Source organism: Doryrhamphus excisus, chromosome 3, assembly GCF_030265055.1.
Source record: "Doryrhamphus excisus isolate RoL2022-K1 chromosome 3, RoL_Dexc_1.0, whole genome shotgun sequence".
NCBI lineage: Eukaryota > Metazoa > Chordata > Actinopteri > Syngnathiformes > Syngnathidae > Doryrhamphus > Doryrhamphus excisus.
In genome coordinates, this window is record NC_080468.1 from 11,721,209 (window position 1) to 11,746,768 (window position 25,560).

At 39.4% G+C, this 25,560-nt stretch overlaps 1 protein-coding gene across 1 annotated transcript in view; it reads left to right on the forward strand.

Moving 5' to 3' along the window:
• LOC131125386 (low-density lipoprotein receptor-related protein 8-like) overlaps positions 1-25,560 on the forward strand; it is a 68,780-nt gene that overhangs the window by 31,392 nt on the left and 11,828 nt on the right. Inside the window, exons 4-10 of the mRNA XM_058066887.1 lie at positions 3,230-3,355; positions 7,922-8,308; positions 11,778-11,900; positions 12,007-12,129; positions 18,541-18,660; positions 19,091-19,216; positions 24,932-25,103. Of these exons, the coding sequence (XP_057922870.1) occupies positions 3,230-3,355; positions 7,922-8,308; positions 11,778-11,900; positions 12,007-12,129; positions 18,541-18,660; positions 19,091-19,216; positions 24,932-25,103 (1,177 nt within the window). The remainder of the gene's footprint in view (positions 1-3,229; positions 3,356-7,921; positions 8,309-11,777; positions 11,901-12,006; positions 12,130-18,540; positions 18,661-19,090; positions 19,217-24,931; positions 25,104-25,560) is intronic.

Genomic DNA, 25,560 nt, shown 5'->3' on the forward strand with positions numbered 1-25,560 from the left:
AGCAACCAAGCCAAGCAAAACAGAAACTGTTTTATAAGTTTTATAGCACATCACCTGCTGTGTGTTTGCGCAAGCGTTATATGATTTTACTGGTATGTATGTATTATTGGATGTAGCTGTTTTTGAAGTATTTGTATGATACAGTAGAGTTTTCCAGCCACGACAATGAACGTATCTAACAAATTAAAATGAATAACCTTTATCAAATAAAATAAAATAAAATTAAATTAAATTAAAAACCACAGCATGATTACCTCTGTAAAGGCAAACTAAATCAGATGGTAACCACTGGTTACAGGAACAACTCTGTGCAGTGGAGAGGAATCCTTGCTCATCACATTACAGCCTGTTTGTCTCTTGAGTAATTTTCTTTTATTATGTGGCCTTCTTCCCAAGCAAAAAGCCATTATGTATGTCTTTATAGCATCACTAATCGATACCTGTCCAGTGTGAACAGTGAGGTCCTACGGCTTTGTCATAGCCAAAGCCGGGCTTCTTTGTTTGAGAGGAAGCGAGCTCTCGCTTTATTAAAGAGTCATCAGTTAAAGGACAAGACAGGTCGGACAGCTTCGAAGAATTCAAATTCCGCTCCATGCTCTGCCTGCCGGCTCTTCCACTTTCATCTCTTACGCTTGCTACGGATGGCTCTGATTTTGCTGTAGGATAAGACTGTGAAAGGTCATGCAGCAGTATGTCTTTTCGTCCTATTTCTTGCATCAGATTCATCTTATTTTTTATGAATTCCCTGTTCCCTGATCTGTTCTCTGTCTTTTCATCTGTTTTCTGTCCTCGTCTCATTTTATTGTTTTCTGTCAGGCTATCTTTGGTTGAACTTCAGGTTAGATTCAGTCAGACAGCAAGGCATTATTTGTGCAGTTCTTATCTTCTCCCTCTAGCCCGTCTCTTTCCAGGCATTTGATTACCAGGCCCTCCCTCTCTTTAAGCTTGTGTGTTGATTGCACTTCTTTGCTTACTTGGCATTCAGCAGTTCTAATTTGGAAAAAAAAAGGCCTGCAACTATTTTTGAGGATTTTGCATGAGTTCAGAGGAAACCCAAAACACACAGAAGTCTACAGTTCTGTAGTTAAGTCACAGAGTTACTGCTTAATTTGATTGAATTGAATGTAGTGTCTTCATTTTACCTCACATGCATGTCACACTGCAGGTCACACTGTAGTCTGTCCATCAGGGTGTAGTGTAGTACCGTCCATCCATTGCCCAAAGCCTGCTCAAGAGATTTATCTACCAAGTATACAAACATGTCCCAATATGTTGAAAATATTTTGAAGTTCTCCCATAAGCCAGGGATGGTCAAAGCCTACTTTAGTTTGCGGGCCGAACCCCTCAACTCACCCCCCCCCCCCCCCCAATTTTGTATATTTTGTGTCTTTATGTTTATCCAGGAATATCCAGGAATTTTTACTTGTATATTTCTGCATATTGAAAGTGCTGAAAACCCTTTTGTCCTTTTAACACCAACATAATTGGTGAACAAAACACACTCAGTTCCGCAGGCCAGCTGAAGTCGCAGTGCTGGTCGGATTTGGCCCCAGCGCCTGAGTTTGACACATGTGCCATAAGGCATTTCGTCTGAGCTACGCATTCATTGGGGTACTGCAATGACGTCAGCTGCTCTCTGGGCTTTGGGCTCCAGGTCCTCTGGGTCCCTGTGATGGACAGAAGTAGCATTGCAGCACCAGCCAACATTTTCTATGCTTCTCCAACGAAATGGTTTTCTCAGATGAAAGGCATTATTGGAATTTTTTTTCATATTAAACTCACATTGGTACATGTTTCTAAATTTCTGAGGTTTAATGTTCGAGTGTTAAGTTGCTGTATGATGAGTTTAATGTTGTTTATAAGATGGAACCTTGAGTCATATTATATTGAGTAATGATACCGTCATCCCTTTCTACATTGCAGTTCGAACATCACTCCCTTGTGGTTGTTAAAAAATAATTAATTAATAAAGGATCTCTATTTCATGGTTTGCTTCTTTTAATAAGATTTTGTTGTCGGACAAAACTGCTTTTTTTGGCAGTTCAGCAGCACATTTAAAGAACGGCTTCTTTCCAAGCTGCCGTTTGTCCACATCGAAATATTGAATGTGTAGTAAATTATACCCATTTCTCTCTATAATTTTTCAGCTTTATCAGCTGTAACATGGAATTAAGTCGTTTTCTCTCCTGGTAGGAAACAGTGATGCAGAGCTTTCTAGAAGCAACCCTGTGTCACTGCAGTAACCGCAGTTTTTTGTTTTTTATGGGGTCGAGGCCTGGCTGCGTCAGCCTTTTTTCACCACTTGCTCTCCCCAGGCACAAGCTGCTTCTTTGGCCGGCCATGCCCATCCGACTTCTGTCACCTCTAAGGCCCACAGACACATACACAAAAGCAGTACAAGAATACAGAAAGTGTGCTGTTCTTAATGGGCATTGTCCCACTGTCTTATTCCAACAAAATGAAGCCATTATCTGTATTATTATTACTTTATGTTTATTTTGTATTTTTGTGATCGATTTTGAACATTATTTATTGGCTTTGTTAACACTGTTTTTGTTAACAAATGTCAGCTTTTGTAAAAACACATTGCACTTTGCCTAGTTCCTTATTAATAACAGTGAATTAAAATAGAAGTTAATGCTGCCGTATAAATGGATAATGAAATCAGGATCACTTGTATAATAAAGTCAATCCAGTTTAGCCATTAAATGCTTACGGACTCCTACTCGAACTTCATAAATTTATTATGAAGCTTGGTCGACATGCTCGGAATAATCCCTCTGTGACCCATGAAGAGTCTGAACACACACCTTGGTAAACTGAGTGGCTGTGGGGAGGGGAGCTGCCTGCTGAGATTTAAAAATGTAATGTGAAATAATCAGAACCTTTTGATATCACTGTGCTGAAGGTTCCACAGTAGATGTATAATTAACAACACGCTTCATAATAACAGTCTGTAATCTGGATCATTCCCACCCGCTGCCGAAGAGAACAGATTGGCAGGGTAAATGAGGAGGGGGCTGAGTTGTCCTTTTGATTTACCGCCAACTGTGTACTTCCTGCTCAAAAAATACTTATTTTGCATCATTATACTACAGAGTTGGAGTTTTAGCTGCATCATGAGGGTGAGCCTTGATGTGTGTGGTGTTTTCTATATTGTTTTGGTATTTATGCTACAAAAAAAAAACACAGCAGTAATCTTCCTTTTGCTTTCATCGCTCACCCACAGGCAAACAGACTTGCCCACCAGAGAAATTTGACTGTGGGGGATCCAATAAGTGTGTCTCATTGTCATGGAGGTGTGACGGGGAGAGGGATTGCGAGAACGGGGCGGATGAGGAAGACTGTGCATCTGGTGAGTTTGACACTTTTGCTTACTTTTTTGTGTAATTTAATTACAATTACTTCCTGTTCCAACGTGACAATTTCAGATTTATAAAGCCCCACTTATTACCCAGAGGACACACATGAAATATGTCTCTCTAATTGGAAGGATTTAATGTGAATTTAGTTCCAAACGGGTTACACTCAACAACAAAGTCCCCTTTGATGCAGGGCCTTTTTCCAAGTGTTCTTGTTTGAGGTTTAAGGGCTTCTGTCATCACACTTCAAACCAGAAGTCTTCTGCAGCGGGCATCAGAGCCATTATACCTGACATCACTACCGCACCAGCCAATAAAACCATTCTGTCATCAGCTTGCCCCGCCCCTCACCCTCCTGCAGGGAGCATCGTTGGCCTACTTCTGAGGCACCGTGAAGAATCAGTCTCTCCCCCGTGCCACTTCACGTCAAGTGGAATAGATTGAGGCTGTCGGGGGTGTGGTGTTTAGACTTTGAAGATCCTACAAAATGGCATGTGGCAGGAAAATACACATAGGGAATAAAATAATACAACATGATGCGGGTATTTGCTTTCTAAAGTAAGTTTATGTTTGTGTGGGTGTCCACGCAGTGCCTGCTTTGAGCGGGTATACAATACATCAACTGACCTCAAGGGAAAACATAAATTAAAGTATTTCTCAAACCTTAATACGAGACAGAAACACTTTTAATTTAACCACAGATCTGCCAACATATATGCATTTATACTACTCTATATGAATACATTTTGCTGCTTTCCAGGTACGCATTTTGTTGCAGTTTGCAGGTTTTATACTCCTGCATCAAGGCACCAGCATATGCTACACAGGCTGACTCCCCCCATTCAAACCCTCCAAAAATATCCTAACCTTTCACTGGTGAAGCAGACCGTAAAGGCCGCGATTGGTTGGCTTGTGGCAGTGGTTCTTGATTGGTTTGGCTGCGGGACCCACCATCTCTCTTAATAGCGAGATGACCCACAACTTGTGGATATTTTTTTACCCAAACGTCTCAGATATCTTTTATTTAAAGGGACAAAACAGCAGTGACACGGTGCCTCTTTTTATGGTACACACCTCTCCAGCAGATATCTGCAGCTGTGTGTTGGAGGTATGGCACATCCTCGCTCAATGTTCTTCTTTAACTCAAGCGAAGCAAATAACACGGACAAGACTGCAAAGTTCATACATTTTTTTTGCCCAGGTGAAGACCTGTGTCCACTGAAAACAACACCACCACCTACTTTTGGGTCACAAGCCACCAGTTGAGAATCATTTGCTTGTAGTACATTTCCTGTGTATATACATAAACAGGTTTTCTATGCTTTAACAACAAAAATATTCAATTTATTAATATAGCAACATTGCAAATTTTGGAGAAGGGCCTTTTATTGTGGCCAGCCAAAGGCACACTGTACTTGTACAGTAATCATAGAGTCTAATCAGCATCGTCATATGATACATTGAGTCATTCAGGCGTTTATGTTTAGAGACCTGTGTCCACTGAAAACAGCACCGCCACCCACTTTTGGGTCACAAGCCACCAGTTGAGAATCATTTGTACATTTCCCGTGTAAATACATAAACAGGTTTTCTATGCTTTAATTACAAAATATTCAATTTATTAATATAGTAACATTGCAAATTTTGGGAAAGGGCCTTTTATTGTGGCCAGTCAAAGGCACACTGTACTTGCACAGTAATCATAGAGTCTAATCAGCGTCTTCATATGATACATTGAGTCATTCAGGCGTTTATGTTTAGAGACCTGTGTCCACTGAAAACAGCACCGCCACCCATTTTTGGGTCACAAGCCACCAGTTGAGAATCATTTGCTTGTAGTACATTTCCCGTGTTTATACATAAATGGGTTTTCTTTGCTTTAACTACAAAAATATTCAATTTATTGATATAGCAAAATTGCAAATTTTGGAAAAGGGCCTTTTATTGTGGCCAGCCAAAGGCACACTGTACTTGTACAGTGATCATAGAGTCTAATCAGCATCGTCATATGATACATTGAGTCATTCAGATGTTTGTGTTTACAGAAAAGAAATCTGTTGGTTGACTGCATATACGGTACTCTAACTGTTAAGTCAGAAGCGCAGCATATAATAGAATGTTGGACGAAAAAATAGAACCCAAAAAAATTGTTGACATCAAATATGCTTCCGAAGGATTGTTTTTGCACAAGTGGGACTGAGGGCCACACATCTAAACTGTATTTGCGCTCATTTGTCCCCTTCATTAATGCCGCTAGTAATGATTCACGTTGGCAGGATCATCCAGCCTAATGAAAAAGTACGACTTTTGAATCCAAATGCACCTAATTTGCTCCCATCAATTTACATGAAAACTCACTCAAGTTAAGTTGATGCCTTTCTTATGAATGCTTGGCCTTAATCCTTCTCACAGCCAGCAAAATATTATTATTTTTTTGGCTTGTGTTTACCCAAGGGCCTTGTGCATACAGAGGTTACACTCCTAAACAGAACTAGCCCCAGCACTCTTCACTGTTAGAAGAAATTTATGGAGCCCAAAGTCAGATGTAGATTTAAAAGATTAACTTGCACAGAGGCATTCTGCTAATTGAGTCATCCACATGCTGAATTATGTATTCTGTAAAATTGAGCCTCTCGCCGGAGGAGGTTTTCTCGGATCAACATTGCTTTAGTTAGCAGCTCTGCAAGAGACTCCAGAATAATGTTAAAGGTTATCCGCAGCCCTAAATCTAATGGAAACACTTACGAGTTAGCTTGTATAAGCTGCTCTAGTCCACTTCATAAAATGGCATCTTGTGGTGTGGATGAGCCAATTATTTGACAGGAGCCGATCATAAGCGATGAAAAAACTCATGACGAGCTTGTCAACCCATTGGAAATTACAGGAGGACAGTCTCACTCACTGTGTCATCTTACTAATAACACTAAACTCATCACTCAGCAATGTAACACTCAAACCTGAGAAATATGTACCAATATGCATTTAAAATGGGAAAAAATGTATTTTTTCCGTAATACATTACGCCTGAGAAGGACAAGCAGCATAGAAAATGCTTCCTCTACCCACCAAAAGGGAGCAAGATCCCATAGCCCAGAGGGAGGCTCAGGGAGGCTGACGTCATTGCAGCACCCCAAACAACAGGCTTGGCTCGTCTGAGACCTGAACTTGAGGTGTCTTACACCCAGAACAATAATCACACCCCTAAACCAACAAGCCATAGAGAAGTTGTGCAAGGTTGTGTCACTTTATCAGGTTTTCTTTACAAAGGTGAGTGGGCAGCACAGTAAAGGTCATTTACTGAGTTATTTCCCAGGAGAGGTTCTGTGATGGGATTGAACTGGCAAGCGCTGTCTACATCTGCCACGGTGGAATAATATGTTCCGGTTGATGACTGTATTTTGCAGCGGTAGATGGTATTTTCTGGCCAATGGTTGTTTGTCTATATGTGCCATGTGATGGGTGTACCTCGCTCCTAATGTCAGCTGGGATTGGCTTGTAAAAATAAATAGCAGCCTCCAACCTCAAATTGAAAGCAAAGTATGAAGACACAGTAAATTTTGATGAAATACTACAGTAACGGTCACTGAGTACTCCAGCGAGCCGTAACAGGTCACAAAAGAGCTCGGCGTTGAGACACTGTTGTCATCCAAAGTGTAGATAGCTATTTATAGGTAGTGTTCATTCAAGCTGCCAAAGTGTGTGTGCACTTTGCAGTGGCCTGGCTTGTATTGGGTCATGGCTGTGGTTCCACAGTGGACACTTCAAATTTGCACACATGCACATTAGCATCTTTTGTTTTGTTTTGTTTTTAATTCCATAATTCATTTTAGCACACATTTTTTTAATATAAAATACTGTTAAAAAGGCAAATAATCCAATATCAGTGTGTTGGGATTTCAGGCATATGATCATGTTATCATTTTTGCCATCATGCTAACTTGTGTTAAATCTAAACACAAGTGTTAGAATTACTCCTATGTGTGACCTAATTATACGAAAAGAAAATATATTTATCAATATATTACTTTAAATATATTGTATTATATTATAATATATTATTTTTCCATTATATTTTCCAATACATTATATATTATAAATACATGGAATAATATATTTTTGTACATATATTATACAATATATTATATATTCATGTAATATATGGCAATATATTGCAGAATATACAAATGATTGCCGCTTTCAATATATTGAAATATATTAAATCCAAATATATAATATATGAGTTTATAGTATATCCCAAATTATATGCAATTTTATATATGTAAAAATATAGTCCTTTTTTGGTCTTGATCGCAAGATATTTTTTATATGTATCAATATATACACATATATGATCTATGCATATATTGCAATATATTGGAAAATATAAACATAAGATCCCATATATGGAAATATATTTCCTAATACATTGCATTATATTTGCCAATATACTGCAATATTTTTTTTTCCATAAGGGACAAGTCACTCCCAGTATTGATTCCCTTACCTTTGCCTCATTTACTGTCTCTACAAATGATTTTTTTTCTCTGTTGTTCCTCCAGATGCCAAAGCCTGCCCGACTGGCGAGTTTATGTGCGCAAACCGTAAGTGTTTGGCCGCCGTCTACGTGTGCGACGGCGACGACGACTGTGGAGACGGCAGCGATGAGCTCAAGTGTACTTCGCCTCTGACCTGCGGGCCCAACCATCTGCGTTGTAACACCTCCGAGTGTGTGCCACTCATGTGGAGTTGCGACGGAGACCCCGACTGTGCAGATAGTTCCGACGAGGGGCCGGAACGCTGTGGTGTGGATGGCGTCCATCTGGCTAACCGTAGGGCCAACTGCACTGCGGAGGAGTTCCGCTGTGCCAACGGCGAGTGTGTAAGACTGAGCTGGAAGTGTGACGGCGATCCCGACTGCAAGGATAAGTCCGATGAGTCTGATTGCCGTGAGTTTGACTCTTATGCTGTTTCTTAGTTAGCTCTCTCGTATATCATCTATGTCGAGGGCGACCACCTCTTGCCTGAAGTCAGCTGGGATAGGCTCCAACTTACCCGTAACCTTAATGATGACAATGATGACACATAGTGAAAAATTAAAGGATATTTGTTGTTTTTTTAATTTTCCAAATAGTTAAATTTTAAATAATCTTCAAAAAAATTCCTCGCAATATTACAACTTTTTTCCCAACCTAATTTTAATTATTATAATTATAATTTTTAATTATACTGTATTACGACTTAATAATATATATTTCGTCTTTAGTATTTCAACTGTATGCTACTAAAATGACTTTTTCCCCCATATATTACAAATTGCTTATTTTTCTCTTTAGAATATAATTCTCGGGTATATCCCATTTAACCATATTCTCATAAAATTACAGCTACTTTTTTATTTTTGCTGCTTTTCCAACTCTTTCAACAGTCTTTTTGTTAAATTTCTGGTTGTGTTTTTTTGTTTTTTTATATGAGTCCCCTAATATTTTGTCTTTATTTTTGCACTGTATTCCACAACCAATTTTTTATTTTATAATTATTTAAAATAATCTTGTTTGTTTTTCAAAATATTATGACTTATAAAAAATACAGTCTTGTTTCTTTAACATTTCAACTTTGAAAACTAAAATTGTTATTTTTCTGCATGATATTACAACATTATTCTTGTGAAGATAAAACTATTTCTTATTAGATTCTTTTTTTTTGCCATAATATATATACATATATTGCTTTGTTTGTTAAATTATACTTTTTAAAATGTCCTGTGGCCAATAAAAAATACAGCCACGGGCCACAAATGGTCCCCGAGCTGCACTTTGGACACCCCAGGTAGATGAATAGATGGATCTGTTTATGCTGTTTGCTGTCAAACCCAAGATTAGATCCGCAATCTTCTTAGGTGGCCTTTCTTATGGACAACATTCATTTATCCATTCAAATCATTGAGTAATACAGGTCATGTGTTGTCATGGTTTCACAATGGTGTCCTTGAACATGTGAAAGGATCTGCTCCAAACAAACAGACATTTTAGTGGATGGTTTCTCGCATGCGGTACTCACCATGAAGGTCAGTTTTATTTCCCATTTGCGTCCCTGGAAGCCATTGACTGGAGAGCAAGAAAGCACGCCAACAAACTCTTCACCCCCCCTCTTTTTGTCTGAGGTGTTATTTTGTCATTTAGCACATTCTCCCTCTGCAGGCAAGCTGTCTAATATAGAACGTGTCTGTGTAAATAACCATAGTGTGAAGATGAGGGCTTTGAGATAAAGCTGTGTGTTTTTTTTTTTTTAATAGCTGTCCAGGCCTTGGAGGGGGGGGGCTGAAGCTCTTGTTTCATAAGGAAGAGTGTGAAGCTGAGATAGATGCCATTAGGACGATGAGCTGCACACACATCAAGTCACTGCTTCCATTCTGGTGTCATTTGATGGGCATTTAAACAAGATGGATGGAGAGGAACAGACCGGGACACTTGTCTTTTTCTGCATTCACTAACTCTTGTGAGGTTTAGATTTCCTATTAAGACATCACATTTACTGCCTGCCTCCTCGCTATCTGAAGATAACTTAACCCACGTTGATTCATTATTGCGTTTACAACAAGGCGGCTTTCAGAGAAAGCTCTGTCCAACTCGCATTGTGACACAGGTTGTTACATTTTAGTGTGATCCACTAAGAGAAATTAGTCAGAAATGTTTTGTGTGGTGACAACCATGCATTAAATCAGGGGTGTCCAGACTTTTTACAAAATGATAAATGAAGGGACGCAAGGGCCACTTTGATGCTTTGTAAATCAACATATGTAGATGTTACGCGCTATGGAACGATCTGCGCGATCGTTCCATAGCGCTTCGCTCGAGATGGATCCATCGTTAGCGCACAAATCGATCGATTTCTGCGCTCACGGTTGATGGTATATTACTGCGGTACTATTACTGCGATGGATATGTGTAGCTTGTTTAGATGCCAACAGATGGCAGCGCTGAGCATTGTTACTTACAAGCATCAACAACAGGGGTCTCAAACTCAATTTACTTGGGGGCCACTGGAGCTCGGGTCTGGGCTGCATCAGATTTCCCCCCCCCCCCCAAAAAAAAAAAAACCCCACATTTATTAAAAACAAAAATCTTTTTAAAAAACTCCGCTTTGGTTCCAATTTTCTACAAGAAAAGCTCTGATAAAACATTCCACTGTTCTTATATCTTACTTTTTATTTTTCTACACAAAATAAGATGAAAAATAAATAAACAAATCAAGAATAGAGAAAATCAATCAATCAGTAATAAATAAATAAATATAATAATAACAATAAAACGGCAAATAATAAAAACTGAAGAAACCACATATAGTTGGTGGGTAGACAAATGATTTTTTTCAGATTAAAATTAACAAAGCATTATGAGCCCTGTAGACATGACAAAACACGACTATAGTCACATTTATACTCTTTTAATTTACAACATATTACGCAACTGCAGGGTCTTGACACATGCTAACTCGCAAACTAGAGAGCTCGCGACCTAAACGGTAGCCTTCAAGTTATTTCCATTAAACTTAAATAGCCAAAAACTTACCACTTGCACACGGATAGGGAGGATAACTATTAACAGTTATTTAACCTTTTACAATGAACATTAATCAAATGTAATAATTTTTTCTGGGTACATGATACCATACAGCATCCATATCAAACTTGCACGGGCCGCACTAACATTAAACTTTCATATCAAGGCGGGGGCCTCAAACTAGTGTCCACATTTGGCCCCGCTGGCCGCGTGTTTGAGACCCCTGATCAACAAGAAGTTGATGCATGCAAATTTCAAATCTTTAATTAATTTGTCAAGCAGTTCACTTTGTTACCGTTCTCGGCGGGGGGAGTGTGAACCCTAACCCTTCACCCTAACCTCTAACCCCAATCCTAACTCTAACCCTGTCATTGTATGCAATTAGCAGATCAACGATTGTCATTATATCGTCAGCGCAGTGTCAAAGCATCGGTCTCCAGCGCAAGGCAGTTATATCCATTGTGAGCGCAGAAATCGATCGATTTGTGCGATTTGTACGATGGATCCATCTCGGTCGAAGGATCGATCGATCGCGCAGATCCATCGTTGGCGCGTAATATAGATGTGCTAACTCCAACAATTCAGGTTATTGATGACTTGTTTTTTGATTTCTATATGTAAATATCCTTTGATTTCAGCCTCACAAATATGAATATTTATTAATTTTCTTACCTGAAAAGGTCATACCTGAAAGCAGACCTATTATCTTTGTTTTTTAGCCAAAACAAGATAGCACCTAGCAGCTTTGACTTTGGAAATCAGTGATGGGCATTTTTGCTTGATATGCGCTGATGCAACAAAAGGCCTTGTTCCTCTTGAAAGGATAAAAGACGATTAAAAGTGTCTTCTCACACAGCCTTGCTGACGTGCCGTCCCGATGAGTTCCAGTGTGGCGACGGTTCTTGCATCCACGGCACCAAGCAGTGTAATAAGGTCAACGACTGTCCCGACCATAGCGATGAATCAGGCTGCGTCAACGGTGGGTTCGTTTTTTTAATTTCTAGACTTATTTCCTCTCATTTATATGCTTTGGTCACTCTCTTTAAAGCACATATTCTAGGTTAATGTTTGCTTAAATCTTGCAGCCACCAAATGTGAGGGGCCCCTGAAGTTCCAGTGTAAGAACGGGGAGTGTATCGATAGTTCCAAAGTGTGTGATTCTGTTAAGGACTGCAAGGACCGATCAGACGAGCCCAAGAAAGAGTGTGGTAAGAAGAACCTCTCAATGCAGTGTTGGTACTTTTTGTTTTCCATTGTTTGCAAAACGGGCGGCACGGCGGTCGAGTGGTTAGCGCGCAGCTAGGAGACCAGGAGACCAGGGTTCAATTGCACCCTCGGCTATCTCTGTGTGGAGTTTGCATGTTCTCCCCGTGCATGCGTGGGTTTTCTCTGGGTACTCCGGTTTCCTCCCACATTCCAAAAACATGCTAGGTTAATTGGCGTCTCTAAATTGTCCATAGGTATGAATGTGAGTGTGAATGGTTGTTTGTCTATATGTGCCCTGTGATTGGCTGGCGACCAGTCCAGGGTGTACCCCGCCAGGCTCCAGCACCCCCCACGACCCTAGTGAGGATAATGAATGAATGAATGAATGGTAGCGACAACACACACACTGCTGATACAGCAAGTTCTAAAATGCACTGCGGTAGCTCGTGCATTTCCGCATATACGTAGCTGTCCTCCTTGCAGTTTGGCAGTAACACAAATCAGCGGTGGAGTAAGAATGCAGATTTGGATGGCTAAAATGTCAGAAACACAGGCTAGTGGCATTAAGCATAGGTCACAACCAGGCGTCCAATATTTGGCCGGTGTTGCCCTTTTTTTAAACACATGGAGGATGTAAAACTTACATACAGGACAAGGGTGTGCTAGGGAAAAAAATTCCATTATTGGTGGACAACATGAAGCTCTCCAAGCACAATACGGAAGAAAGGATCAGGATGGCTCATTTTAGAAAATGAATGATACTTCCAAAGCTACTGCTTGTGTATATTCACACAGTTTGTACACACCTGCAGTCGTAGATTATGGAACCCCACAACTATTTGTTAATGTGTGTCGGTAGTGCTTCCCTCTCAAGCCCTGTACAGTAAAAAAAAAAAAAAAAAAAACATTTACTCCAGTAAATAAATTCAAACATCATGGTGCTTGTCTTTGCCTCTACTAACTACACCTCCAGTACATCCCTCCTGGTACCTCAAAGACTTCAGACGCACACTCCAATTAGAGGAAGCCTGGCTGATCACAACAAGAGCCTGCTTGTTCTCATTACTTTCAAACAAGAGAGAAACGTCTTATGTTGTGTGATAATCTCCCTGTTCTACATTCTGCTCACTGTCTCTATACGGACTTCATATCTTCATTGAGAAGAGTCAGTGAACAAAGGCAGCAGGAGAAAAATATGTCTTTCTGGACACTTTTTCCTGTTTTTCTATAAATAAATAAAACATCGGCAGAAAAAGCCAATTTAGCAATGTTTTAGCTTTGAAGGAGTAGGTGGGACACTGCCAGTGTGGACACACGGCTCGCTTCTTCCCCTCCAAACCTTCCAGCTAGATTGACTGTGATGTTATTCTTTGATTTCAGATCAACATTTACAATAAAAGTGACCTTTGTAATTATTTGGTGAGAAAATTACGCATGACTTATCAATTGTTTACTCATTTTCACTTTATTCAATGCATCTTTAAATATTAAATGTAGATTTAGTCACCTCAAATGAATAATAACGTAAGATGATTGATATCAGAGTTACAGTTTAGCTTTTAGCCTTTAGCCTGGTCCTCAGGCTGGCGCCACATGCAAACTCCACACAGACATGGACGAGGGTGGAATTGAACTCTTGGTCTCTAGCCGTGAGGTCTGCGCACTAACCACACGACCGCCTTGCAGCCCCGTACGATCATATATTCATCATATATCACCTCGCTGCAAATTTTGAGACCGGATTTTCAAAAAGTGGACTGTAGAAGCAAGTGCTGCTTCTACACACAACACACACAGGGCGCCGCCATCTTGGACTGACATCATGTCATTATGGTGCATGTATGGATCTATGATCATGTCTACTATTGGGTAATAATAAGTTCAAAGGTGACTATAGGGGTGTTATTTTATGCCTACAGGGATCTAATAATGGTAAAAACAGTATTTAGAAGGTCATAAACTTTGAAATGAAATAAAATTTTGTGGTAATTCTGGAACCAATTAACGGCGATGAATGAGGGACGACTGTGCTCACAAAAGGAGCGATTGTTTTAATTAAGTGACACACAAATATCTTCACGACAGAATGAGTGTACTGTGGGTTTGACTTTGTGGTTATTAATTTCCACATTGCAATGAGCAATCACTGATGCCATTCTACGACTCGGCTACGTCGTACAAATGCATGTGTGTGTGAATGTCATCGTGTCGTGTCCTCCATCACTTCCAATTGTGCCAAAGGAGTGGAAGTGTGCCGGATTTGAGCATGGATCAAAGCACCCACTCTCCAAATGTGCTGGGCTTTAGGTGTGAAGTGCATCCAAGCATATTACCGTTGGCCTAATGTAAGTACGCTGTAAGGGTATTCACGTATGTAATTGTCTGACTCCAAATTGTCCCTAAGTATGAATACTTGTCTCTATATGCCCTGCGATTGGCTGGCGACCAGTCCAGGGTGTACCCCCCCCCCCCCCCTTGCCGGAGTATGGAGTTCAATAGAACATAGTTCTTATAAAATGCACTTTTGCCACATTGTGTCCACTAAAATACATATACTGTATACAGCCATCAGAAAAGGAATGTTTGATATGTAGTATTCTACACTGGTCACGAGTATTACATTGATGAGACAATAGCCACTGCAGGAAGTACATTACAACAAAAGGACTTTAACAAGGAACTCTTACAATGAGAGTCTTTTTGTCTGTTACTATGTCTAGCATATTGGATAATACTAGTGTAAAGGTGACTATAGTGTTGTTATTTTGTGTCTATTCTATGGTAATGGTAATAGTAATGGTTTAATTTCATTTTAAACATGCATCAGATTACAATTGAATGCATCACATAATCAGTTCACAGTTCCACATGTCCAAAAGGAGTAGGAAGAAGCAAAGCTTGTTAAATCCTACCCCTCCATCTGGTACTTTTACAATCAGTAACTGTTACATTTGTTCACTTCCTGCTTTCTGATATAATTTTTATTTATTTATTTATTTTTTAAATGTATTTATCTTTTGACATACCGAAGTATGAGGTGATTTGACCATATAATGACATAATGGGTACCGTAATAACCGTCAATATAGTGATATATATATAACACATCATGACTGGTTCAAGACTCCATAGTTTGAATAGTTTGACTCCACATACTAGTTCTGGATACTACATAAGTTTGTAAGTGATTTTTATATGCCCTAACTACAACAATATTCCATTTATAAACAAGGAATGCTACCTCGCGGAATTTAATTTATCAAAGTCGCATCTGTAAGCAATTAACCGTGATTACTTTATTATGATTTGCTTTATAAATGTTCCTCTTCAATGGATTCTGTGTGATACAGACGGCTAAATAAATGCCACATCTACCGTTACATCCACACTGCACCAACATTGCAGTTTTTCTCTGTGAAAGAGGCTAATGCTTTTGCTCATTACTCTTTTACTCTTGAGGCTGAAAGCTCAATTAGAAATGATTCCTTACCAGAAAATCATGTTAAGGAAGGAATGCTGACCTCTGTCAGGGAAGCTAATTAGAAATTACAATAAAAAAAAAAAATCAGTGACCTTGCATCTCCCTCCCTCTGTCCTTCAACTTTGTTTTGTTCTGTGATCAGTAAAAACGTGCACACATACACACACCTCACTCCTTTCTGTGCTCTCTCAACCGTTTCTTTTCAAGATGTTCCTCCAACTGCCACACACAAGGCTCATAACAGTGTAGCGAAAGAAACCAACACAAACGTGTGCCTGCATTTACAACATTCGACGTACATCAGAAAAAAAATTATTCAATGCAATTCCGTCCACGCTCCGGCACGCAGTTTTATGTATTTGCCATCTCATTAGAAATAATGGCCTGTACAGTGCAGAGCCACTACTCTGCATGCCCGTCCATTGTTAGCGTTGCACTCTCACTTCATGCTTTCATTGCGCGCATCTCTTATAAATGGCCGCGACATAATGGGTTGTCATGGTGAAAAAGAGCTGAAAGTGTAGGTGTAGAGGGAAGGCAGAGGATGTTGGCCCACAGGGAAAGAAAAGTGACCTCTAAATCACGACTGCACTTGATGGAGTTGGAAGAAAAAATACACTTGCTATTCCTCCTGTATGTAACTCTCTCAATTCCCGAGAAAGAGCAATTACTGAATCTTGCTTTTCATTTGTCTGTACTTCATTTTCAAGAGAAGTGCAGGAGCCCTGAATGGCAGATGACTGCCACTCAGCTATGTGGGTTAGAGAGGTGAATATAGTGTGTCTCCTTTGCTTCTATAGACTCCGTCTCATACACTGGATGAAACCCTGCTTTCAATGACTGGTTGAGTGGGTAACAAATAAAGATCAGTGGGTGAGGAATGTATTTAACAAGAAAGCTGCTGGCGATATTAAATATTCATAGTCTCGAATTTGGAGTGTTGTTGTTTTAGTAGTTTAATCCATTTTCTCTTTATCAACCCTGTGCAGTTGTCAGCCGTTTATTCTGCAGTGGTGCACATTTGTTTGTGCAAAGCCTCAATGCTGCATTGAACTAAATTATGTTGTTTTTTTTTTGGATCAGTCTGGTCTGCGAGTTAGTGTTGGTTTTACTTGGATATAATAGTGGAAAGACGTGTGGGGAGGAAATAATGTCATATTTGGATTTGTTTGCACATCTACTCATGAGTTAGTCTTTTACTTCCTGGTTTATGGAGGATGTAAACATTCAATGAATGCAATATGCCGCATTTCCACTAGGGATCGACCGATGTGTTTTCTTGGGGGCCGATGCCGATACCAATTTTTTTCCATCAGCCTTAGCCGATGGACGATTTTGCTTGGTCCGATATTTGTGGCCGATACTGCTTTTGCTCCCTCAATTTACATGAAAAATGACAATGATAACAAATATTACAGGTCTCAAGTTGAAACAAATATTTATTGAAATGTAAACACTGAACACAGTAGTCTTAAACACACATTTAAATGACATTATCAACTTTAAAAGGTATAAATATTCAACTTCAACAAAACATTCCCTTTGTAGTTTAATTTTATCTGGCATCGATGTGATGACTGCTCCCCCCCCCCCCCCCCCCACACACACCTCCACACACACACAAACACACTGACACAATTTAGTACGTTGACATTAAACCTGTGTTGGTAACAGCTGTACATATTAGCCTTTCAAACCCTATATATAAATATATTTTCAAGCACATATATTGCATGCACTTGGCATTCATGTTACCTATTTCAAAGCAGGTGTCAATATTTCAACTAAGTTTAACTGTTAGAGGCTAATTAAAAGTTGAAAATGTACCCTTGTTGTGATTCACCATTGTTGCAGTGTGGGAGGGGTACCGCGACTGGGTGTGTTGCAGGGTCCTCTGGCAACACAAAGCGGCCCGGCGGATGCCTGACTGAAAATAATGCGGCGAAAAAATACCTTGGTGAACCCATGCGCGTTTCGGCCGATACCGATTCAAGTAACGCAAATATCAGCCCGATATATTGGCTGATCTTTAATTTCTACTACATGGTACCTCATCAGTTCATCTCTACGCTTTATCGACACAAATCTATTGACAAAAGTAGGTACTGTAAAGTACTTCAGTCAAACCTCGTTTTTTGTACACCCCAGTTATGGAATGATTTGGATGTATTTGCATGCAACAAACTAGTTGGTGTGTCCGATGTTGCATCATTCTGCCAAGTCTGATACCCAAAAATATTCCTGAATATAGTGTGATCGGGCATAAGGCGGGGTACACCTTGGGCTGGTTGGAAGTCCATTCCACATTTCTAATTAATTCATTGTTTTCTGTGTGTAAATCTATAATTATCATGTATCTGTATGTAATGGATTAATTGCCATTACGGCAAGGTGTTCCGCCTAGAGAGGCTCCAGGGGAGACGGGAAGGGAAGTGTGCTTCCAGCAGCCCGGAAATAGTGCCTTAAACCCGTTTAGAATGATGGCTATTTCCTCCTGTTGGACGATTGGCCATCAAAACGAGGAATCAATTCATCTTCTTCTGGTTCCCGAAGGCAAATGACTTTGCAGAGAAACCCAGGCTTTGTTTTGTGTGAAGAAATGAAAATAAAATATTTCATAGCCAGACATTCTTTCTGTTCTTCCATTTAATGAGATGCACATCAGTTAGATCTCAAAGCTCGCTCTGCGGATCTTCTCTCGCAGCCTTCATCGTCGATGCGCTTATCTCAGGATGATGTTACGTCTCTTTGATTTTTTCTCCGACATCCTCTGATGAGGATGGACATAAAAGTAGCTGACAGTACAAGACGGGAGATATTATGAAATTGCTTGAAGATGAGATCCATTTCCTCAAATTCATACACCCAGACCAGATTTCATGTACCTTATCTCCGATTGGTTCCTTCTCATAATTCCCTCCTATTTTTCCAGGGCTTAACGAATGCACGATCAACAATGGCGGCTGCTCCCACGTCTGCACGGATCGACCCATTGGATTTGAGTGTCAATGCCCTGCCGGCTACCAGCTGCTGGACAAGAAGACTTGCGGGGGTAAAAATGTCCTTTTGTTGATTGACAGTACTCGTCCAGTGGGTGCTGACTAAATAGAATAGGCGTTATTTTTTTGCAGCACTCTTGCTGCCATGTTTTGTGCTGCTTTTTAGTCCCACAGGAAAAGTAAAACACTTACACACACTCTCACCCTGACTCCTTTTAGATGTTTCTCTAAAAAAAGGAAGATACGAGTAATTGACACAGAAACACCCTTTTGTCCTCTAGATAGTTTCCTCCCGTCAGTTAGCAGAGACAGCATAGTTCATCAGCCAGCATACAGGTGCTCTTCTGCTTCTAAAATATATGACTTTACTTAGACTCCAGTCAGGCGCTCATCTGATGCTGCTCATGAGGGTGAATCAGTCACTCGTCGGTCTGTCTCTCCCCGCAGTTGATGGATAACCTCTCTTCCTTCTCCTCCCCGCAGACATTGATGAATGTGAGAACCCGGACGCCTGCAGCCAGATCTGCATCAACTACAAGGGGGATTTTAAGTGCGAGTGCTATGAAGGCTACGAGATAGATCCAGTCACAAAGACCTGCAAGGCGGAGGGTGAGTGGTAAATCATTAACGGAGCAGAAAAGCGGCAGGGTGTGTGACAGGATGGGATTTACATTGGAGGGTTTGTACGTATGAGATTAATTTTAACCTGACACGCTGCGAAGCCAATGGAGGAGGAGACGATTCTGTTGGAAAAGGAGGATTGCTGTCTTTGTTGTCTTTACAAGCTCAACTTCCCTCATACTTGTTTACACTAGCGACTAGTGTTTATTTCTTATGTTAGTTCGGAGAATCTTCTTATTCTTATTTGTCACTGTTTCCAATACATGGCCCGCCACAAATCAATTTGGACCGCCACAAATACATTTGGCTCATCATAATAGGGCTGTCTATGAATGTAGATCGTCATACAGTAGATGACATCGTAACTCTGCTTCTTAACGGACCTCATGCACAGAGAATCTGCCAGGGAATAAGATGTAGCAGGAGGGATCAGTGTTTGTCACTATGTTTACTACTAAAGTATTCAGACCCTTCTCGATGAAATCTTATATCCTGTCTTCTTGGTAGGGGTGTACCGATCCAGTATTGATATTGGATATCGGGGTGATATCAGCTTAAAAAATCGTGAATTTCCACAATATATTAATCCTTATTTATAATGACATTTTTTTGGACTTAGAGGATAGAAAACCTGTTCATGACCTTCTACATTTGGGTGATCCAAGTCTGATATTTGAGCTTTTAATATCATCAAAGTTCTATCGTTTTGATAGAACTGCACAGGATTATACATATGTATGGAAAAATATTTTTCGTCAAAAATATTGAATGACAAGTTATATGTAGTATTGTGGTCAGGAGGCATCCTGGATGGGACATGACTTTATATTAGATTATCTTCATACTGCATGGAGTCAGCCGTGACATGTCCGACATGACATAGTCAAAACAGGTTTTCCTCCTGTTCTGTGTGGAAGTGGTAAATTTTTTGCTTATTACTTTGCTCTTTTCTTACCCACTTTGTTTGAAACCTGTTTTAAAACAAATTGGAGGCTAACAAGTTAGATTGGTAGCATGTTTTGTTTACAGTAGTAGCTGTTTCTTGTGTCCTGATGCAGTAGCCTGTGCATAAGTATTGTGCAATGCGGTGTAAACAGGAATAATAGGAGTTGGTGACTATAGGGGTGCTATATCAAGTCTAGAGGGCTCTAAAATCCCATGTAAAAAGTCATAACGTTTTCTTTGCTCTTATTATGACAGTGTGATGTCCAACATTTCGAGCATTTTTATTCAAAACTGAAACTGAGGCATTTCAGTGTTGAGTTTCATCTTCGAGTCACTAAGCCGTAGTTGCAGAGAGGGTTGATTGGAGTGAAGACAGATTGTCCACTTTGTTGCTAAATCGAGATTCCTTCCTGTTTCACACTGCCTAATTGGTGTACTTCTTCAGTCAAACGCACATAATCCCAACCAGTCATGCTGTGAAGTTTTCATCGTTGCTGTACACTTGCTCCAAGGCAATTTGTCACAGTGTGGAGGGGGTTAAGACATATTTACCATCCTACCTGCATCCTTTTAAACACGCCAATGAATGACACATTCAGTCATGTTATGCTCAACTGTGACGAAATGTAACAAGTCTTGAGGGGAACCTAGTTGAGTCATGGTGGATGCTAATCACATTTAGTGCAATCTGGCCTCCAGTTAATTATTTGCTATGTAGATTTGTGCAGAACAAAATGAACTGCTAAAAGGCCAATGCATATCTCACAACGCCAACCATCACATTTAATAAGACAGACTTCCAAAAAGATGTTTACGTTTTATTATTCCCGCTGAGATGTTTTTACTCTTTGGAGTCCAGGGTGGAATTTCTAGCTCACCTTAAAAACTGTTTAAAATGACTCGACAATTTATTTTTTCTTTGTGAAAAATGTCACCAAAAAAATGTCAGTAATCCCTTCAGTACCAGCCATTTTAGATGATTTTAGACAGATTTTTCAAGGCTCACAGTAATTATAATATTAATACAATATATACAAATATAAAAAAAATAAAAATTATTTATAAATTGATTTATAAAAATAATTTCTAAAATAATAATACTGTGTTCTCTGGCTTTAGATTATTGCTAAAGATTAGACTCTCATCTTTCATCAGAAAAAAAAAGTTCTATTTTGTTGCGTTCTTTAGCAGAAAAAGATAGGTAAGGTAAGTTTCAGGAAAATATCAGTTCCCGACTAAAAAATCACTTATTTTTTATCGTTTAAAACTGCTCTTACTCATTTTTTTAGAAAGAAATACGCAGAAATACGATTGAGCGTTTGGGTTTATAAAATACGGCTTCGATTTTAAATGGATTAATAAATTATGCTGTTTTGTGGTTGAAAACGGCTTTTTTTTAATTTAAATTTAAGCAAATTGTACATGGGCTTGACCTAAACTAAGCATTTTCAAGCCAAACAATGGCAAAATGAACAAAAACACACATATAAAACGTTGGCTAGCAGCAAATTAGCAGTGTAGAGAGAGTGGCCGACAGCAGCTCCTGTGTGAATGTTCAATGTTTAACTCCAAACACTACACTGGTCTTTAGGTGTCTGCAATGTTGCACTCAGCTGTCAGCTGTATCTCATTCATGTCTAAGATGGATTATTTACTATTAAGTCTATTATATTGAATAATACGGCTGCACGGTGACCGAGTGGTTAGCGCGCAAGCCTCAAAGCTAGGAGACCCGACTTTGATTCCACCCTTGGGCATCTCTGTGTGGAGTTTGCTTGTTCTCCCCGTGCATGCATGGGTTTTCTCCGTGTACTCCGGTTTCCTCTATGCTAGGTTAATTGGCGACTCCAAATTGCCCATAGGTATGAATGTGAGTGTGAATGGTTGTTTGTCTATATGTGCCCTGTGATTGGCTGGCGACCAGTCCAGGGTGTACCCCGCCTCTCGCCCGAAGACAGCTGGGATAGGCTGCAGCACATTTGCGACCCTCGTGACGAGGTAAGTGGTATAGAAAATGAATGAATATTGAATAATACAAGTGTAAATATGACTATACAGGGACTCTACAGGGCTCTAATTATGGTTAACAAAAAGGTCTATGAACTGTATATATATAATAACAAAAATTCACTGATTGTGTTTGGGTCTGGAACCAATTATCCGGAATCAACAAGGGATGATTGTAATGTGTCTCTTTTCAAAAAAAATATTTTTGTCCCCTCACGAAAGTTGTATATCACATCATTGACGTGCTAAAGCCATAATCAGTTGGCGACTTGGCGGCAATGTTGACTTACCCCCTCTTCCTCTGCAACGGGCCTCTAACTCATGTACTTTCCTGCACCGAAAAGCGTACAAATGTGAAAAAACCATGACAAATATTATTGATCACAAGACAGGTTTAACTTGATGTATTTATACCATTTATAGACCGGTATGCAATGCTGCATCATCACATGTTCGAGGTTGGGGACTCTGGAAACTGTCATTTTGTCATTTGGTCCCTATGGCTGCCAAGCTTTGCCATTTAATTTTCTGCAATTATGCGGCACTGATATCCCCTTCAGTGTATCTGTGTGTGTGATTCTGTGTACACTTGTGTATTTGTCTCTGCATGACTGCCAATGTGTGTTTGCTAACAATTTGCTGATGCTGGGGGACAACTGTGTGTCTGGGATGCCTGTCACAGCTCCACACTACTTGGAGTCAAGGGGGGGGGGCTGCCGTGATGGTCCTTAAAATCAGCAGGGGATCATTTGGTTGTCATCGAAATTGACAGTTTAGCCCCCCAAAAGTGCCTGTTGAGCAGCAGCAGCAGCAGCAGCTCCAGGGAGAATGTGGAAGGGAAACATTTGGGAAGATGATACAACAAAGAGGCTGTGAGACATTAAAGAAAAACAGGGACAAGTGGGGGCATTAAGGACCGATGTCAACATCTGCCTCTGGAGAAAAGTGTCTTCCGCCTTTGCCAAGCAGGGAAATATTTCCCTGCCGTTTCTTTAAAACCTTCCGTGCAGACACGCCATTTGGCTTTTTCCCGGCTGGCTGCAAATAATAAAACGAACACATGGTGATACATTGTAAATGTGCCGCAAGATGCTGTTTAATTTGAGGGTCTAATTAAAATGCAAGCATGGTGACCTCATCTCTAAAAATAAACTAGACTATCCCCACATTAAGATGAGGGACACACTTGGGTGAAGGCAATTGTGGCTAATGGCTATTTGCTAATGACATAACAAAGGGTTGCACTAGGTACACACCTGCATTAGTGGTTCTATTGTGATACTGGATGCTCCTAATATGCTTGGGATGTTTTACATCTTCCCATGTTGACATCCTAATATGTTTAATAGATTTCAGCTTTGTGGTGTACTTCACTTTTTCTTCTTTCTTCTTTACTTCCCATATTTTTATTGATTAAAATGTAATTAAAAAATTGTAAGATTACAATTTTTAGTCATATTATTATGGCTTTATTCTCCTATCTATTATTTTAATAATTAAACTTTATTCTCATAAAATTATACCCTTTTTTGTATGATTTAGTTATTAATTTTCTACTGGACAGCAGCAAATTAGAAAAATATAACTTAACAACTGAAAAAAACTGCAGTTATTTACAAGAATAAAAAACAAAATAGTAATAGAAAAAGTTGTAAAGTCAGATTTTTTTAATGAATAAAATCTTAATGTTTTGAGGAAAAATAATGTCATTTTAGTAGTATAAAGTTGAAATATTAAAGAAAGAAATCTTGAAATGTTTATAATTAAACTTAAAATATGATGGGAATCAAGTCATAAAATTACGAGAAATTTACATTTACATGAAGAAAGTTTATATAACAATTTTACAAAAATTAAGTCAAAATATGAAAAGAAGAAAATCATATTCTAATGTGAAAAGTCACAATTTTAATATTAATGTATATTAATTATTAATATTACATTAATACTTTAATATTAATATTACATTAATAAAATTCTTGGTATTTATAATATATTATATTATATTAATATATGTATATTAATTAATGAACAATATTATTATTATTATTTAACATTATTTTATAATATTATGAGAACAAAAATAGTGCAAATGTCATAAAAATATACAATTCAGAGTCCTAATGTGAAAATATTGTATGACATAAAGTCATAATACTACAAGACGAAAGTTTATGAAGTTTATTTAAGAGCAAAGACTGAACAGGCTTTGTCATACCACATTTTCCTTGAGAAATATATAAATTCTGAGCATATCTACATACATGTCGCTTAACAAAATATTAAATTTTCCCCTTGCATTATTTCATTTTTACCTTCTTTTTGCTTTGACACTTTCAGTTAGACAAGTAGAGCTGAAACACCTCCTTGGCTCCACGTCAGCATCATGTTCTCCAAAGCAGTCTGTGGGCGTTTCTGTGTATTTACTCATGTCTTTTTGTCTTGATAAATATACAGCTGGAATGCTAAGTTGCTAGTGATGTAGGGCAAGAGGGATGCGGACAGACACTGGGATCAATACGCCAGCCATTCAGCAGTTTTTAATGAAGGGTAATTGTTGCCAGGAAAGGTTTCACGCAAGCTTTTTGTCATTATTCACATGGTGAGTGATGTCATTGGGTTGTTAAAATATTATCTTGCGGTGCATCTTTACACACAAGTTAAGGGGTGAGGCATGTTTTATAACACAGACACCACCTTCTTGTTTTGCTATGAGTAATTTTTTTAAATTCAGTATTTCAACATTTTCAGGAAAAAGCCCGTACCTACTGTTCACGAACCGACATGAGATTCGACGTATCGACTTGGTAAAGAGGGACTACAGCCAGGTGGTTTCCACCCAGAAGAATGCCGTTGCTCTAGATCTGGATGTGGCCAACAACAGGATCTTTTGGTGCGATCGTTTTCATCGGAAAATCTACAGGTATTACGATTGACATCATCAAGGACTCAATCTCACCTTTGGAGCAAGCAAGCAAGGCATACCTGTACTCCTTGACCCAGAACATTTAACCTCATGTTGCTATCCCAAATTCATTTTCTCCCTCGTGTCACTTCTAATTGGAACAGGATGTTATTTTTATACCAAAAGTGGCGATCTCTGGGGGGAAAATAAAATGGAAATTCCTGTTTGGGAGCCCATGCGCACGGCCCTCACCTCACACCTCTGTCAGGGTGACATCATTAGCGTGAGGAGGGGGGGGCGCCCCTGAGCCAGGCCTTGTCTATTCTGATAAGTGGTCCAACCAAGAAGGACTCTAACCTCGGCATGAACCTGCTTAATGCATGACTCAAGGCTATAGCCTCATTGCAATCGCTTTGCGGAACAAGGTAGAATAAATGTTATTTGTCGACACAAATGAACTCTTTTTGATTCATTT